This window comes from Chenopodium album, chromosome 7 (genome assembly GCF_948465745.1).
Source record: "Chenopodium album chromosome 7, dcCheAlbu1.1, whole genome shotgun sequence".
NCBI classification, from domain to species: domain Eukaryota; kingdom Viridiplantae; phylum Streptophyta; class Magnoliopsida; order Caryophyllales; family Amaranthaceae; genus Chenopodium; species Chenopodium album.
Window position 1 is genome coordinate 4884869 of NC_137840.1, and position 19404 is coordinate 4904272.

Genomic DNA, 19404 nt, shown 5'->3' on the forward strand with positions numbered 1-19404 from the left:
TTTATTTTGACCATATGAATATTAAGTGAGTCAAACTTTCATAAACGGAGGTAGTATTTGCATAAGCATATTGTCCAAGCTAAAATTTAAGAACTGCATGTACCATTTTTCTTGACAGATTAATTTACTTAAACAATTTTTCATCATTTGATTTCAATGACACTTATAGAATGTATGTCAAAGGACCAACTCAGTCAAAAAATTAAGCTGATAGTTGAAAATCTAATTTTGGCTTTATATTTTATCAAATACGACTTGATATTCTTGTGTCATTTTTGGCCGATGTTTGGACAACCAATTGCCATCCGTGGCTAAAATTGATACGGTGCGTCTACGTAGGTCTATGGAGATGAGTACAAATGGGCAAATAAAAAGAATTCAGCCCAACCAAAAAGACAATTGTATTGGTGAAAACACAACTAGCCCCAACCCAAACAAAACGCTAAAAAAGAAAGTATCTTCTCTTGTGCTTAATCTCATCCACAAACTCAAAATGAGTGGTGAATGTCAATTTATATATCTCTTCATATCAAAAAACCTCCCCCACATCATCTAACCAAAATTCAACTAACATCTTCTTCTCCTCTTTGTTTCAATTCTTACCATCTTCTCAAAAAATTAAAAAAAAAAATGGCATCTTCATCTTCTTGTTCATCTTCATTTTTGTTATCCAAACCAACAAAAACATCCCTTGTTCCCAACAATCTCACCCTTTCAAACTTCTCCGCCTTCTCATCTTTCTCCACCCTTCCTAAACTCCACTCATCACTCAACAACAAAACCCTTAAAAGACTACACTTTTCGCCGATTAAGGCTAGCACGGCTGCCACCCCAAACCAAACCACCAAGAAAGATCAACGAGTCCAACGAGTCCACAGCATCGAAGAGTTCGACAACGCCCTTAAAGCCGCTCAAGACAAGCTCGTTGTCGTCGAGTTTGCTATGAGCGACAGCGATCAAAGCAGCCAAATCTACCCCTTCATGGTAGAGCTAAGCCGTACTTGTAACGATGTCGAGTTCATTCTTGTGATGGGGGATGAATCCGAAGCAACCAAGGCACTTTGCAAGAGAGAAAAAATAGAGCAAGTCCCTCACTTTACGTTCTACAAGTCCATGCAAAAGATTCACGAGGAGGAAGCAATAGGGCCCGATCAACTAGTAGGAGATGTGCTTTACTACGGTGATAGTCACTCGGCTGTGGTGCAGCTTCACTCTAGGGAGGATGTCGAGAGCTTGATCAACGAGCATCGAGGCGATGACAAGCTAGTTGTGCTTGATGTAGGGCTTAAGCATTGCGGACCTTGTGTTAAGGTGTACCCGACCGTGATCAAGTTGTCTAGGCAGATGGATAATGTGGTGTTTGCAAGGATGAATGGGGATGAAAATGAGAGTTGTATGGATTTTTTGAGGGCTATGGATGTGGTTGAAGTCCCTACTTTTGTGTTTATTAGGGATGGTAAGATTTGTGGAAGGTATGTTGGATCTGGTAAAGGTGAGCTTATTGGTGAGATTTTAAGGTACCAAGGAGTACGCGTTACTTACTAGATTCACTACCAGTGGCGGATTTATGTTATACGGGTTTATTGGATTTTGAAATAGAAAAATATGAGCAGAATGTAAGATTATTAAAAAAAAAAATGCTAGAGTAATAATAGTACTATAATTTATATTATTAATATTAGTAGTAAATTAAAAATTGCTATGATTATGAAATGTATTTTATTAGTGGGTTGCTAGAGAATTTCATACTTGGTGAATGATGATCCACTTCTCTTGAAGGATCCGATGTGATAGAATACACTTTTTATTTCTACCATTTGTTCGTTACATGACTAAATATATTGAACACTTTGATAGAAGAAAATTTAATGTTTATTAGTACTATTGCTATATTGATTTTTATTATTTTGTGTTTGTTGTAAGGTAATGTAAAAATGCAATTTCTTTTTCATTTTACTTTTTGATGAACTTGGTTCTCCACAATGCTTCTCCTAGGATTTGAATAATCCAAGTTTGATCCATCAATATCTCCTATAGTCCTAGATTGAGATTGTTGAACTTTTTATAGTGGCCACATATGTATTCATTAATATCCGACCGATATGATTAAACTCTTTATAGGATTGGGCTGGGTGCCTATCTGGTTTTCGTTTTAGATTGGGCCTAATATCACCCAATCTGAAATAATTTTTGATTTGGATAAATTGGATCTATTTAGAAATCCTTATTAGAATATGTTTGGTTTTGTAGTTTGGATCCATATTATAATAAAAAATAATGTAATAACATACAAATGAGAAAAAAAAAAAAAATTAATCCAATTGGCATAGTATTGACCCACAAAGGCCACAATCTTGAGGTATGTCTTGAAAAACTATTCTATTTGACTTTTTGAAAATATAGTTATTCTGTAATTGATCAAAAATCATACAACATATACAAAGTGATTTAAATCAAACAAATATATATTAGTTGACAAGGTGTTGTAGAGTCCTATAATTTCGTTGCACACGCAATTTATGATTTTGAAAATCAACTTTTGATAATTTTGATAAGTGAAAATATTGATTAAGATTCTTATAATTATGTATTAACAAGCATACATAGAAAAACGCATCAAATAAAATAAATCAAAGGAAATATGTTTTATATAGGCAAGCATGTCATGATCATGATCATTGACAAGTCTCTTTTTATTCAATCACGAAACTAGAAAAGAATGAAACTAGATCCAAAATCTCTTGATATGCTATCAAAGAGTAGTAGTTACTAAAAAATACGACAACAATCCTAGGCAAATCGTACTTGTTTTCCACTAATAGATAAGACTATTACATCTCTTAGACTAGATTTATTGATGACCTAACACCTAACTAAATTAAGAGAAACTTCACAAACTAACCACATCTAGCGGCCTTTTACTTGCATGTATTGCTCCATACTGATCCAAAATTATTACTTTTTTTTTCTTTTTAAAGCACAAATTTGTACTTATTGATTTGCAATAAGAAAAGAAAAGTAAAGGGGACAGTTTGAATCATCGTTTTGAATAAATTACATATAATAATGTGAAATTTATATAGATAAAAGAGCACAGTAAACACCTAGCTGGTCTATGTTGAAGTAATGAAGTGAAAAGCATTACTCTCATTAGCATAGGGTTTGTTTTACCAATTAGATAAAAAGGCAAGGCTTTTTATTGAAGAAGCAAAAAATAGAACGAGGAAAAAAAAACAATCTCCTACAAATGGGATTAAATCTACTCATATGTTTAATGACACCTTAACATTGATTTTCTTTTTTTTTTTTTTATAGTTAAATTTAATTGTTACATTTATATAGAGCTAGCAAAAGCAAAAGCTAAAGTTGATATGATACAACAACACGACATGAATCGGACATAAAAATTAAATACCGGGTTAGTGTCAAGGGTCGTGATGCATTTAATTAAATGAGTTGGCATGACACGACGCGTCTAATTAAACAAGTCGAATTATTGTCGAGATTCTCAACACGAAATTAACATAGCTCAATTTGTGTAAGAAAAAAATCTCAATAATTTATGGAAATATAATATATACTTTTTATTAGGTTAACCTTTTTTTAAGTTCTGGACATGGAAAAAATGAGTTAGTGTTAAAAATTTAGAACACGTTTAATTAAAAGGGTCAACACGATATGGCATATTTATTAAATGGGTCGGGTTAGTGTTGAGCCTCCTCAACCTGTTTAATTTCGAACACAAACGCGAGTATGACACGTGACACAACACGTTTGCTTAACTCCACATTTATAGATATTTTATAAGGCCAGGTATTGTTGGGTCTACACGACTACACCTCCAATTTGATGTAAATACTTGGTCTAAAATATCCTATTGAGAAATAAATGCATGCATCAATGCATGTGATGTGACGAGGGAGATGAAGATGAAGCAACCTCCGTAGTACAAGCACCGATGGTGGGAGCTCCTTACCTCCTTTGCGGGGTGAATATTAAGATTTTTTTTTTTTTTTTTTTTCTTTTGTATTCTTGTTATTTAGAGAGCCACAAACACGAATGATGACAATTGATCAAGGATCACCTAAATTCGGATAAGGGACTCTAACCACCTATATTATCCCCAACTCTCAATTTAAGATTACTCATGTAATCGTGGAACTCATACCAGCTACCACAAGTTAAGCACTTTTGGTTAATATAATATAATTATTTCCATTTATACACAGAGTACTTCACAGTTTTATTGTTTATAATAATAGTATAGTGTAGACGACCCTCATTATTATAATGTTTGTTTTGCTTGGTGAACTGTATTAATATAAAACGACTTTAGGGCTATAGGCCTTCGGCGGATTATGTTGAAAAACTTTCACTCATCCTTTTGACAATTTTAATCAAGCAATTTGTTAAATAAAATTAAAGTCGTATGAATTGAAAACTAATCACATTAATTAGTTATATAGTGAAAGTGACATAAAATTTGTATTTGAATCAAAGGTAAAAGAAAGTGGATGAAACAATATGTGATTAATTATTAAATACTCTAAAATGAAAGACTTACGAACAAGAAAAGACAGTTGGGATTTTCATTAATACTTGTATATCTTATATTATATGGTCCTTTTCTTGTAACGTTGCTTGCCAGATCAGGCACTCCGCAACCATTATTCAAATCAAAGCCTCAATTTCTCATCTATCTATGCATTTTCATTCGAGTAAAAAAATCTAGATGCAATGTCTCTTTTTCATAATTAAGAAATAAGACCAAGGAATTATCAGGTCCCTAGGAATATCTTTTGTTTATATGCAAACCACGTATCAACATATTCATGATTTTAACAATCTTATTATTATATGGAGTACGGAGTACTTATAGTAAAATTCTTAGCTCTGAGGATTAATTAAAAGTTTCTCAGGTAAAAAAACAATCATAAAATTTCGAGAATGGTAAAGATGATTCTAGTGAAACCCCAAAAAATATTGTAAAATATGTAGGAGTAGTACATAATGGTTTTATTATTACTCTTAATTACATGGTACATTTAACCAACCAAAACTTCCATTTCTTTGCAAAATGATTACATAATAAACTTATCAACAACAATGTCATACATTGAATTCTTGCTCGTTATTTCTGTAACGTGAAAATAAATGAAGACATTAAATTGCAAAAATCCACCATATATTTATGTCCATGTGGAAACATACATTTGTAATTTCTCTCAAAAAAAAAAAAAAAAAACATACATTTGTAATTAACACATAACAATCTAATTAATTACAACTTACAAGAGACAAAAAAAATAAAGATGAAAATCAAATACAAGGCAAAGTGAAAATTAAACTTAACCCTAAAAAAAAAAAAAAAAAAAAAAAAAAAAAAAAAAAAAAAACACTAGTATTTTGTATGATAAATTGATTACTTATAATATTATAATATATAATTAACTAATTATAGGTATAATCTCATGATCTAACCTTGTTGGAATTCAAAGCAAGAGGAGGAGGTGGAGCCATAGTTCTTCTCTTCCAAAGATTAACTTCTTTCCTTGGTTCTAAAGATAACCTTCTTCCTCCAATCACATCATTTGTACCATTATTATTATTATCCCTTGATCTTCCACCTATTAACATAGGCGCGGAGTATGGGATTATTACCTCTCTATCATCATCTTCATCATCGTCGTCGCTATCAGCTCTCCTGATCTCCTCATCATCAGAATAATAATCTCGATCATGATCTAACGGAGCGATCTGAGCCGTCCAATCAAAGTTAGCTAGGGTTTCCCTTCCACTAGCAAACTTGTTCATCATGCCTAAAGAAGGCACATTATTCTTCTTCTTTTGATTATTATCTAGTGTTGCTCTTCTACCTTCCTTACCATGTTCTTCACTTTGATGACTACCCTTTGATTTCTTCAATGATTTGTTGAAAAACTTACTAAAAGGTGATGATTTTGTACTTGGCTTTTTTTGATGATCAACTTCTAAAAAGACATTATTTGTTTTATTTTTAGAAGCTATTTTTCTTAGCTTCTTTTTCTTGTGCTTGTACTTGATTTGTCCCATGCAAGATACCTTTGGTGAGGTGGGCTCATGGGCTTCATAGGTTGATCCATCTTTTTTGGGCTTTTCTCGGGCCTCGTCCGGTAACACCGAGTAGTTGATTGGCCCGGAGAAGCCTTTATGTGCATGGGCTTTAGCCTTGGACGAGTGGTGGTGGTGATGATGATCTCTTCCAGGACTAAATTGAGGGTTTTGAAAGCTTACTGCTGAAGCTGCTTTTGGTAAGAACTTAAGAAACAAATTCTTGGATTTGTTTGAGTTTTCCATGCTAATTACTTTGGTTAATTACCTTCTAATCCATGCATAGTATATAAACAAACATGCATGTATAGTATATATACTATATGATTAATTATATGAGGGAAAGAAAAATAAAGATATAAAATGAAAGGGTTGAAAAAGTATAGTTGAAGGAATGGGAGAGTAGGTGGAAAAATGAAATTGGGGGGGAATTGACCTTTTCATGTTAGGAATAGTCAAAGAAGAGGGTTGAGTTTTATGACTCGGTTACACAAATCTGTTACTAACATTGATGATACCAACATTTAATTTATATTTGTTTATTTGTAACGAAGCTAAATCAATCTGACTCAACCATTATGTACATTAGGGACGCATTCTTATTCTTTAAATGTTTGTACAAGATTTGGAAGATGACATTTAATACTTGGAGTACAACTTACAAGTTTGGAGCTAACGCTTCTATGTGGTGGTCCCGGTTACCATGGTAACAATTTAGGCGGTTATATACTTATATGGTTTTGTTTTTCAAACTTAAATCAAAACCGTTTAATTTTAGGTTGGGATTGGATTAACTTTTTTTTCTTTTCTTTTTTTTTTTTTGACGGGGGATTGGATGAACTTAATTATTAGAGGAATTGAAAATCTTGACCAAAACATGTTTGTGAGGGATTACATTAAGTTGGTCAAATTTTGCTATACTGGTGACTTGGTGAGAGCGAAACGAGGGATAATTACCCGCCATTGTGGCTCACTAAACACTTGAAAAAAAAAATTAAACTAGTTAAAACCTTATTATTTTTTACGAAGTATTAAAGCTTTCTTAAGTGAGGTGTGTAGGTTTATGAAAGCTATTTGAATACTAACTAGTTATTGGCCCGGGCGATGCCTCGATACATTGTATTTTATAATTAAGTTTGATCAAAATTAATTAAAACGTTTAATGTTAAACAATACAGATTATAATAAAGTGAGTGATAAAAAAATATAATAATCTATATTATCTTTTATTAATATATGCATTTAAAATATGTTCATGTCAAATTTAAATTTAAATATGGAGGTTATACATATGAAAAAAATTTCATGAAAATTAAATATTATTTTAGAGAATTAAAGTTATAGAGTAATATTCCTATTAAAAAAAAAAGTTATAGAGTAATATTAATTAACTACACATTACTACAGAAATTACTACATTGAATCAATGCAGTGAGAAAAAAATGTTACACATAGGATGATACATGGCGCACATGTGACACTACATAATAATTAAGGGTGACACATGTCGTTAGCAGGTTGTTCCGATGAGTTTTAATAATAATATAGATTAGTTAATGACTAGGTATGAAAAAAAAGTTAAACCAAGGCTGATTTGCAGAGCTTTTATTTACACGTACATAACAACATATTAATGTATTGACATTAATATATTTAGATATATAAGATCGTACTTACAATTATTATTTTCGCTCGTACTTATATTTGAAGAGAGAAACAAGTTCAAAACACCTAGAATAATTTCTCTCTAACATTAGAAAGCGTTAAAATTAGACTTTTTCAGATTGAAAATCGAAATTATTTAGGAGAGAATAGCTTGAATTGTATTGATGATTTTGACTAATATTTATAGCTTACAAAAGATAACCTACTCCGTAAATCTATCTTAGAATATCACTAAGATATATTATTATTCTAAATATAATATCATAAGATCTATATGGAAAATATATCACAATAATATATTTTACTATATTCCTAACGGAAACCTAATTAAAGCAGTTGAAAGTTGTCATTTCAATAAAGTCCAAGACCATGTAAGAGACTAGGGGCCTGTTTTGATACGATTATTTCCCGTTCATTTTAGCTCTAATAAGTTCAGTTCAGTTCAGTTCAGCTCTAATAAGTTCAGTTCAGTTCTGCTCCTAATTTTTGTCTCTTATAAAATATTCAGTTCAGTTCAGCTCAGCTCTAATAACTTCGGTTCAATTCATCTCATTTCAGTCAATCATAGAGCTGTCAATTTGGGTAAATGGGTCGGGTTTGAGTCGGGTTAGTGTGAGTCGAGTCATCTCAGGTCGGGTCAATACGGGTTAATGTCATAACATATGCGGGTCGGGTTCGGGTTGGGACATGCTTGAGTCGGGTCACATCGGGTCATACATCTTATCGAGTTTGGGTCGGGTTTAGGTCGAGCTGAGTTAATAAAAGGTCGAGTTACATTCGGGTCAGGTGAAAAATAGGTTGGGTTAAATTCGGGTCTTTACGGGTTTAAACGAGTTAGTGTCGTTCTCGGGTTCAAGTCGGGTTCGGTTCAAGTCAATTATTTACGGGTTATAATCAGGTCGGGTCATTCTCGGGTTTAAGTCGGGTTTGGTTCAAGTCAATAATTTGCGAGTTATAATCAAGTGGGCCATTTCCAAGTCGGGTCATTCTCGAGTTCGAGTCGGGTTCGGTTCAAGTCAATAATTTGCGGAAAACATGTTTCGTCCCTGAAATTCGTCCCTAAAAACATGTTGTGAAACTAACCTCTTAAAATTCAAAATGAAATATTGAAGGAATAGAGTTAGGATTCAATTTTCGTTCCAATACCAACATGAGGTAACGACCTATACATATTGATTCAATAACAAGTCGGGTTGAATTTGAGTCGGGTCAATAACAAGTCGGGTTGATTCGGGTCGGGTTTGTAACAGGTCGGGTTGAAAATCGAGTCCATTTGTAGCAGGTCGGATTAAATTCGGGTCGGGTTAGGAACAGGTCAGGTTGAATTCGGGTCGGGTTAGGAATAGGCCGGGTTGAATTCGGGTTTTGACGGGTTAAAACGGGTTTGGGTCAATTTCGGTTCAGGTCAATAATTTACGGGTTACATTCGGGCCGAGTCGTCTCTAGGTCGGTTAATGTTCGGGTTCGGGTCTCAAATACTCGGGTCAATTCGGGTCTAGGGTTGGTTTCAGGTCGGGTTTGGGTCAGCATTTTTTCGGGTTCAGACGGATCGGGTAATAGGTCGGGTTAGGGTCGGTATTTCGAGTCGGGTCAACTTTTGACAACTCTAGTCAATCAGAATAGGTCCTAAGAGATGAGAGAGCAAGTTGCACCAGGAGGAGTGACCATTAGAAACAATGCCCAATCGACCGGCAAGTCTGAATAGTTATTGTTTGAGAGATAAACTTAAAATAGAGAAAGGGGGTCCAAAAGATTCATAAAAAGTTACGTTATACACTTATATAACTTTATTATAAGTTTGATAGTTATAGCAATAATGTGTACTTCGTATATCTTAAAATTGACTAGGAGTAAATCCATAACAATATATATATATATATATATATATATATATATATATATATATATATATATATATATATATATATATATATATATATATATATATATATATTCTTTCTTGGTTAGTTAAGTTTTAGTCTCCTTTCAATTGTTTTTGTGGGGGATTGAACACGCGGTCATCTCTATCAAATATAGTCTCAATTAGAGCTGTCAAAAATTGACCCGACCCGAGAACCCGGCCTAAACCGGTAATGATCTTAACCTGACCTGTACACAAACAATGAGGTGAAACTAGTGAACCGTAACCCGACCTGAACTAACCTAATGTTAACCAACAACTGATTTGATCCAATACTTTATGATCTGAATCCGAACCCGCACCCGACCCGATAGTAACTGTCAACCGATTTAATCCGACCCGACAACAATCCGAACCCGAACTAGTACCTGACCCTATTAGAACCTGAAAACGTTTATACCCCAACACAACCTATTGAAGCGAGTCATGGACGGTTTAATAAAATTTTATATACCTTTTATTCTTTATTACTTCGTATATAGGTGTAATAAAATCTTGATAATGCTTGAACAAATTATGAAGAGCGTAATTAAATAAATTAACCTGACTACATCGAATTTATTCAAATTGAACTTGAAACAAAACCAAGAATGATGCAACTTTAAGATTATCCGACCAAATAATTATCTGACCCAACCTTAACCCGAACCCGAATGTACCATCTATTAACCCAACCAAACCCGACTCAATACAACCGGAACCTGAAATTGAACCCGTTATGAATTTGACTTGAATCGGAACCGACTTACACCCGAAAGGATGATTGACCCAGAATAACCTGAACCGAAATTAACCCGACCAGAACCTGAACCTGATCTGAGGCTAGATTGATCCGACACAACCTAATCCTGATTTGACCCGAGACCTTATTTAACCCGACCCAAACCCGACTTGAATACCTGAATTGACTCAATAATCACTACACCAACAACCAATTGGTATAATACTTGCTCGATTTCTACTTTTTGCACTATTTATTTGTCCTACTTTAACTAATGTTTGTGATTTATACATAAAAAAAAAATATAGTCTTGTGGGTACTTATTAGAATCATCATAATGATTAGATTATTAAATATTCATTGTTAGAATTTATACATATTGATAATCAAAGATATTGTAGATAAAAAATTAACATCGATATACATGCCAGGAGAAGTGGAACAAGTATTTAAAAACGGAGAGAGTGATATATACTAATATTATGATATAATTTAGCTAGGAGTAACTAGTTCTTTGCCTGAGCAACGCTTGGATGTTCACAGGAAAAAAAATTATATTTATATAATTATATAAGCTTGTATTTATTATAGATTTTGTATACATTTAATATTTTATTTATTAAAGTTGTTATCGTTCTATTATGTATACTTTATATATTGTTTTATTAATTATCTTATTAGTGATTCAATAGGTCTACTATAGACCCTGGTCCATATAGAATAGGTGGACCACTAGCCCAAATACAATCCACAACACAAATACAATACAAATAACGCCGCCAAACTCTCGTTTCTTTCTTTCCACTCTAACAAAACTGATAGAAGATTAAATATTTCTCTCTCCTCTGCAAATTCGAGAATAGCCATGGATGAAAAGCAAGAAACCAATGCAGAAAGGTAAATAAGATTTCTGAAACTAAAATTTCAATAAATTTCTTTGAATTTGCAATTTACCATCAATTAAATTTCTTCATTAGTTAAATTTTTGCAATTTGTATATAATTTTAAAACATTTTTCATATTTTTTAGAGACCCAACAAATTATTCTACAAGTAGAGATGAAGATGAATTGTTGAAGCTAATCCGATCAATTTCAAGGCGTACAGTGGTACATTGCGATTTGTCGGATATTTTTACTAAATGTTCAAAATTTGCGATGTTCAGATTTTTTTACTAAAAGTTAAAAATTTAAAATTGTTCAGATTTTTTTTTACTAAATGTTCAAAAGTAAAGGAGTGATAAATTGCAATTGTTCATATATTTTTAATAAATGTTCAAAATTTTTGATGTTCAGTTCGGATTTTTTTTACTAAATGTTCAAAATTTGTAATCGTTCAGATTTTTTTTATCAAATGTTCAAAAGTATAGGCGTGGTAAATTGCAAAATTTTTTTTAGATATTTTTACTAATAGATGTTTAAAATTTTCGATGTTCAGTTCGGATTTTTTTTTTTACTAAATATTAAAAATTTGCAATCGTTCAGATTTTTTTACTAAATTTTCAAAAGTATAGGCGTGGTACATTGCGATTGTTCAGATACTTTTACTAAATGTTCAAAATTTTTGATGTTCAGTTCAGATTTTTTTACTAAATGTTCAAAATTTGCAATTGTTAAGATTTTTTTTTACTAAATGTTCAAAAGTATAGGCGCGGTACTTTGCAATTGTTCAGATATTTTTACTAAATGTTCAAAATTTTCGATGTTTAGTTCGGATTTTTTTACTAAATGTTCAAAATTTGCAATCGTTCAGATTTTTTTACCAAATGTTCAAAAGTATAGACGTGGTACATATAACTAATTTTGAAACAATCAATTAATAAAAATTCATATAAATAAATAAGAATGATCAAATTAATGAGAACAATCAAATATATCAATTAATCGATCATAATAGCTTGTAATCGATCATAATCCGTTGAAATTGATAGGTTTAGCTTCAAGAATTTTAAATAAATTTAAAACAAGGATTAAATCCACAAATTCATCTCAAAAACAAAATCTAAATCAATATTGATCACAATGAATTCAGAATAACTAATCTTGATTGATTCCTTCAGGAATTTCGACGATTTCCATCATGTTAAATGCGGCAAATCAATGGAAAATATTAAGAAAAAAAATAAAGAACAGAGGAGAGAGAAGAATAAGAATTTGTAAAAAAGGATTGTAATAGAGAAAGAAATTAAAAGAATCAGATTAAATTTCTTTCAAAAAAAAATCAGATTAAAAAGGGAAAGAGAATTAAAGAAGGAAAAAAAAAAGCAGCTAAAATGGTGGGATGAGGAGAAGAAAGTGAAGCTGCATATTATAGAGTGGGCCGCGTGAAATTGAGTGGTCCATATAGAATAGATAGACTAGGGTCCATAGAAGAATTTGTAATTTTTTGTTTCTTGTCATTTCACCTTCCATTGGGCCAAGCCCTATCATTCAGCCCCACATGTGATTTGTGAAAGAGATTGTGAGGAGATCGCTCTTTGCTGAAAAAGAAATTTTGAAGCATATCCATTGCCAATAATGCCAAAGGCTTCTATTTCTTGATTGATGAGATCAAGTGCTTGTGGCATCCTAATAATTTCAATATGCCATAACTAACACCTTGTTCACTTCACCTTACAAAAATAATATTCAGTAAAAATAATTTCAATTCAGTAAAACTGATTTCAGTTCAGTAAAAATAAGTTTAATTCAATAAAAATAATTTCAGTTCATTAAAAATAATTTCAATTCAGTAAAAATCAGGAAAGCTAAAGAAGAAATATAATAGAAAATGTGTAAAAAAAAATAATTTCAATACAGTAAAATTAATTTCAATTCAGTGAAAATAATTTAAGTTCAGTAAAAATAATTTCAGTTCAGCAAAAATAGATTAGCTAGATGAATAGGGCCTAAGTGGGGGTGTTCAAAAATCGGTTTGACAGACAAAATTATGGATCAAATCGACCTAATTCTAGACAAAACCGGGTTGAAAAAATTGGTCTTGTGTTCGAATCAAGATATTTAAAAATGATAGAATATGATAAATATTCGCAATGTTGGAGAGGGTGTACGACTAGGTATAGGGCGTAGAAAAAAATTAAAAGATATTGCGAATTCGAGATTGGATCAAAACCTTAGCTGTGATACCGCGTTAGATAATGTGAAACTACTCATATTGGAGTGTCTTCAATTGATCAAATATATATAGGGTTACAAATGTGAATCCTAAACACGTTAGGAAATCTCACAAGATAATTACAGAATATTCACAAACTATATCCTTCTATACATAATGATATCTAGAATATATATCACATTCTATCAAAAAATCATTTTTAATCCAATTGAAATATACTTATGAATACTTTGTGTTTGATTGTTGTTGAGGAATTAAATTTTCGCAATTTTCATCCTACTCCTGAAGCATGATACTCCAGGGTCAAATGACATCGTTTAGTTGCTTGGACATTAGGTATTTTAGTATTTAGGTACATAGTTAGCCTTCCTCTATTATCCCTTCCTCTCCCCTGTTTTCCCCTTTTTCTTTCTACTATACTTAGTTTCCTCTATTTTATTTCAATTTCTACGTATTCAATCAAAATTTTCTTCTAATTGCAAATTTTGTAACTTAAAAACATCACTAGTTTAAAATAAAATAACATAAGATATAGTTTATTTGAATATCAAATGTTCAATAGACTTTAAATAAAATAACATCAATTTGTGTACGAAGTAACACAAAGTTTAACCTAAAATAACACTTGACTACTTGATAACTAAATAACTTAAACTTCTACTAAAATTAACACAAGACGATATCAAACAAAATAACAATAACTTAAATTAGAGGTAAGTCATTTTCAAAAAAAAAAAAAAAAAAAAAAAAAAAAAAAAAAAAAATCAGACATAAGTCTTGTATGTGGCTAGCCACACGGTGTGACCATGCTGACTTATAAGAATAATTCTTATTTATATATATTGGTAATCCTATTTATTCATTAAAGTAATCTAATTTTGTCCATTAAAGTAACTCCAATTTATTATATTAGTAATATCAAGTAATAATTTAGAAATAAATAACCTTATTTGTTCATTCGAGTAAATCCTATTTTTTTTGTTTTAAAAATTAAAAAAATGATTTCACTTCTGAAGTAGAGTAACCTTTTTTTTTAGTTAAGTAACTCCCATACGTCAAGGTAACCCTATTTGCTCATCACTGTAACCCCCTATTACTTATTTAATTGCCTTATATATGAAGTGGCCATAGCCACATATAAAAATTTGTGGTGTTAAGTAGATCAAAAAAAGGATTTTAATATTTTTCATATTCTCCCTCCGATCCTCTCACTCACTTATTTTTTTCTTCCATATTCTCCCTCTTTCCTACTTAGGCCGCGTTCTCTTCACCTTAATTTTGCTGAACTAAAATTATTTTTACTTAACTTAAATTTATTTTGCTGAACTGAAATTATTTTTACTTTTTTTTTCCCCTATTTTGGAGTTCTTTAATCTTCAACCAACCCCCATCTATCATATTTTTATTATTTTGTACCATTGTCTTAAAACTCCATGCATAGAGAAATATAGCAAGTAATAAAATACGGAGGGAGATCAATTGATGCGAGGGAGTCTCGGTTGAATTATATAGATCAACCAAGTGGTTTTTTTTTGTTAATAATGAGGATCATTTTAATTATTTTTACTAAAGTGAATTCGTTCTATAAAATTCTATGAAATCGTTTGAGCTGTTAACATCCCTAGTCCCTAGTTCAAAGCCTTATTGCATGACTTTTTGGTATGGGTCAAATAATTAAATGGAAGATTGGCATAAGATCTGTGTTATGATGTTAATTATATTTCACATCCGACAGTTTGGCCGAGTGGTCTAAGGCGCCAGATTTAGGCTCTGGTCCGAAAGGGCGTGGGTTCAAATCCCACAGCTGTCAACTTTTTTTCTTATTTATTTTCTTGCCCTTGATCATCACCAATTCTAAATTGAATTTCAACTGTAAATTGGTAAATTGTGCTTCAAAATTCTCCTAAAATCAAACAAATTGGCAATATAATCTGTAACTATTTTTAAAAAAAAAAAAAACAAAGTCATCAACTGTCCAGCTGACTTAAATAACTATTCCAAATATGTATAAGTAATAACTAATTATCATCTAACTATGATGTTTATGCTACTGTTTTATTCCCTGATCATAATCTAATTAAGAAAAAACATTTTAAACGACTTTTTAATCTATTCACTAATTACTGAGAAGAAGCAACTGCTATAGGACTTCTAACATTGTGAATGCCATCTGACCACAACAACTCTCCAAACTTGTAATCTACACTATTATTTATTTCAGAAGTTAAAGTCACTGTAAACTTCTTCTCTTCTCCAACTCTGTCAAACTTTAATACCCTCGGATTCACAGTAACAGCTACTCCTGATGGATGGCGAACGCTTGCTATGTATTCTCCTGGAGATCCAACGTTCTTTAAAGTCCTAGTAACAGTGACGGAGCCAGAAAGTTCAGGGACTGTAATCGAAGGGTAGTTAAAGTTCAAAAGGGTGGTTGTGTTAGAATTTGATTTTGAACATTCAACGGAACCCTTGTATAAGGTTTTGATTATAGTGTTGTTGTAGCCTATGGCACATAAGAAGTGCACGTAATCAGTTGTGGTTAAGTCATAGACCAACCCAGGATCCATGGCGCGGTTTGGTCTGACATGTCCTGCTCCGTAAGCAAATGGAGTAGCCTTAGCAAAGTCCCCATCTTCCATTGGTTTGATTGTGTTATCTCGAGTTTTAGCTGTGATTCAATGACAGATCATTACACACTAAAATCGGAATATATATGTACTATTAAGAAAATTGTTCATAAAGATAAATAGGATTATTTACCTGTAGTCATTATAGCAGATCTGATAGCAGCAGGACTCCATGTTGGGTTAAGTGTCTTCAGAAGGCCGACGATACCAGATATATGGGGACAAGACATAGATGTACCAGATTCGACTGCAAAAGAAAGTTTGCGGTGATCATAAGGCTCTGCTGTTGGACTCACCCCTTGACTGTATGCAGCTACAACACTCACACCTGGTGCTGTGATATCAGGCTGTTTAGAGCACAGAAAAGATTTAGTAAGTCCTACAATAATCAGTATAGGTCTCAATAATGAGGTAAAATTACACATATTTTTCGAATTAGCCAATAAAGTAAAGGATGAAGATTTATGTAACTAAAACAGACTAAAAGTTCTTAAGTACAAACCTTCAAAATCTGTGGTGTAACTGTATTTGGACCGACGGATGAGAAGGGAGCCATTGAAGGAGCAGGTTTGACATCGAAACTTGCTTTAAAGGCAGTAAAATAACCCACGGGATTACTGTGAAAAAGATTTTTGATCAAGTCTAAATTCAACACCAAAAAAGCAAGAAACAGAGAAATTATGTACAATTGGTGTAGAAAAGATGTGAATACTTACTTTGTGGAATTAATATAGTTGAATATAGCTGCTCCATCTTTGTAGTTTACATGTACTGCAGGAAGTACGTGAAGATCCGCAATGGTTTCATTTCCATCTTCTTTGCCATTGCAAAGAATCATGCCAGCAGCGCCAGCAAGTTTTGCTACATTGCCCTTGTCCAATCTAGCAGTGACTCCCCTAAGGCAAGCCACGATCTTTCCATTCGCCTTTTTCTCATCTAATGTGCCTGGCTTGCAAAGGAGACTACAGGTGCAACATACATATCAGTTACTAACAATTAGCAAAAAGTATTGTTCAAATTGGAATTAAAAGGGAGTTGTCCTTACGCGTCATGAGCAGATGCATTAGCAGCTTTTGCATCAGCAGCAGAGATGAGTGCATATGGTCCAACTCTTGGCAATGCTTGTGATAGGCTTGCCCCCTACCAATGGCCAAATGAAAAATTATTGATGAGTCTGAAATTATAATAATAAAATTGCAAATAAACCTTTTGGTTGAGTCCTTTAATAATAATATTGTTAGATCGTTTCATACCTTATAAAGATGTCCGTTGCCAAGTTTAACAAAGGAGTCAAACTCACGATCCATAGAACTCGCAGCAACAGTAAAAATCCAAGGAGCAACATTGGTGACAGTACCAGGATTATTCCCAGAATTACCAGCAGAACACACCACAACAACACCATTTTGAATAGCATGAAAGGCTCCAATGGCATTTCCATCCGCGAAGTAGTCAACAGGATTACCTCCAAGAGATAAAGATAGCACATCAACACCGTCATGAATGGCCCTGTCGAAAGCTGCTATGATATCAGAATCAAAGCATTCATTTCCCTCAATAGGCTCCCAGCAAACCTTGTATGAAGCAACTCGTGCTCTTGGTGAACCGCCTTTTGCAATTCCTAGAAAATTGCCATTTATGGTTGCTGGTACAAAGTTTCCTCCTGCTGTTGAGAGGGTATGCGATCCATGGCCATCGAAATCTCGTGCAGATTCCATAGCTATTGGCACATTTCCACCATTGGATTTGTATCCTTTGTTGAAGTGCCTTGCTCCAATCAACTTCCTACAAATTTTTTTTCATTGTGTAAATATATAAAAGTTTTTAAGTCAAATTTCATGATTTTTTTTGTTTAGAAGTTGATAATTTAACCTGTTGCAATGAACTCCATTAGTTTCATTAGAGTAGTGCTCGCAAGAACCTTTCCATCGCGATGGAACAGGTCCATACCCTATGTCGTTAAAGCTCTCGGATTCAGGCCATACACCTAATCACAGTTTATATCAAGCATAAATTAGAATATCATTTTAGAAGATGAATCATATAATAATTTCACCCCTCAAGAATATACTTGTTCATTATTGTAGTCTAATTCATCATATAAAAGTAACTTTTGTTTTAACATACAATTCTTTCACACAATAATTATTTCTAATACCAAACTGTCCACAATTATACAGTGTATTATTTCCAAGATCAAATATTATAAACTTTTTCATTAGTTTGGTAGAAAATGTGCGTGTAGTCATATAAGATCACGTTAGATTTTTATAGTTGTATACATCAAAATATCAAATTTTGTAACATTATTAATAATTATAGGCAGTAGATCAAGAGAATACCAGTGTCAAGGTTGCCGATGATGGTATCTTCTCCGAATCTGGCTGTTGCCCATTCTTCACTTGGAATGCCATTGTTTTCGAGCAACAAGAAATCCCAAGAGTGTGTTGTGTGTTTTTTCTTTCCTTTGTTTAGAAATACAGATACCACGTCCGGATGTTCTAAATCACAAAATACAAATTAATTATATGGACAGCCACAATTTAACACGACCAATAAACTTGATATAGGTATAGTAATGCAAAATAACGTCCTTGTACATTAGTATATACTTAACTACTTAAGTAATCTCCTATAAACACAAAAATTCACGTTAAAAAATTTAATTGTGGACTAACTTGCTATTTCCTTTGCTTGATGCTCGTCAAGGTTGGCAGCAAAACCATTGATAACCCTCGTATACGAGTCAAATATTGCATCCTTTGCCTTTTCATGACTACATACACAACAAAACCACAAATTGTACGTAGTAATGTTTAAACTCAATGAATCAGAAACATCGAAAATAAAACCCTAATAAGGTTTTGGGAAAAAAACATAAGTCATTAACAATTTGATTATGCATACCTTCCTAGAAAATTTGCAAGGAAACTATGATGATAATCCGTAACTCCATTAAAATCCTCGGTAGTAGCTTCTGGACCATGGGAGTGTGCTCCCATATAAACTACGTACGACTATAAAAGTGACATCATAATATATCAAATTAGCAATGCAAATTAAGTTCAAAATCATTATAGTTAGAAATTAAGATAACCTGTTTTACTGCTAGTGATGAGGAAACATGGAGGGCTGAAAGCACAAGAAAAACCAAGAAGATCTTCATCTTTAGGTTCATATCAATAGCCAAATAAAATAGTAAAATGCATAACAATGAGTTATTAAATAGAAATTTTTCAGTGAAGTGTTCTAACTAAGATGTGATAA

General features: G+C 32.6%; 3 protein-coding genes and 1 non-coding gene across 4 annotated transcripts; 2 read left to right on the forward strand and 2 right to left on the reverse strand.

The window, feature by feature from the left end:
* The first annotated feature begins 529 nt into the window (after window positions 1–529).
* Window positions 530–1816, forward strand: LOC145638843 (thioredoxin-like protein CDSP32, chloroplastic). The gene has a single exon (XM_081689885.1). The coding sequence runs from the start codon at window positions 631–633 to the stop codon at window positions 1543–1545; it is 915 nt and encodes a 304-aa protein (XP_081546011.1). The 5' UTR covers window positions 530–630; the 3' UTR covers window positions 1546–1816.
* A 3557-nt stretch (window positions 1817–5373) lies between these two features.
* On the reverse strand, window positions 5374–6475 carry LOC145640824 (uncharacterized protein At1g76070-like). Its single transcript, XM_081692060.1, has one exon. The coding sequence runs from the start codon at window positions 6334–6336 to the stop codon at window positions 5470–5472; it is 867 nt and encodes a 288-aa protein (XP_081548186.1). The 5' UTR covers window positions 6337–6475; the 3' UTR covers window positions 5374–5469.
* Window positions 6476–15240: 8765 nt separating this feature from the next.
* TRNAL-UAG (transfer RNA leucine (anticodon UAG)) lies at window positions 15241–15320 on the forward strand. The gene has a single exon. It is a non-coding gene; the product is annotated as a tRNA-Leu (tRNA).
* A 237-nt stretch (window positions 15321–15557) lies between these two features.
* LOC145639917 (subtilisin-like protease SBT5.4) lies at window positions 15558–19303 on the reverse strand. The gene is made up of 11 exons (XM_081691238.1): window positions 19235–19303; window positions 19045–19154; window positions 18816–18913; window positions 18480–18638; window positions 18010–18124; window positions 17391–17922; window positions 17183–17277; window positions 16854–17099; window positions 16640–16754; window positions 16271–16484; window positions 15558–16178 (listed from the first exon to the last, which is right to left on the reverse strand). The coding sequence occupies exons 1-11, from the start codon at window positions 19301–19303 to the stop codon at window positions 15631–15633; spliced, it is 2301 nt and encodes a 766-aa protein (XP_081547364.1). The 3' UTR covers window positions 15558–15630.
* Window positions 19304–19404: the final 101 nt, after the last annotated feature.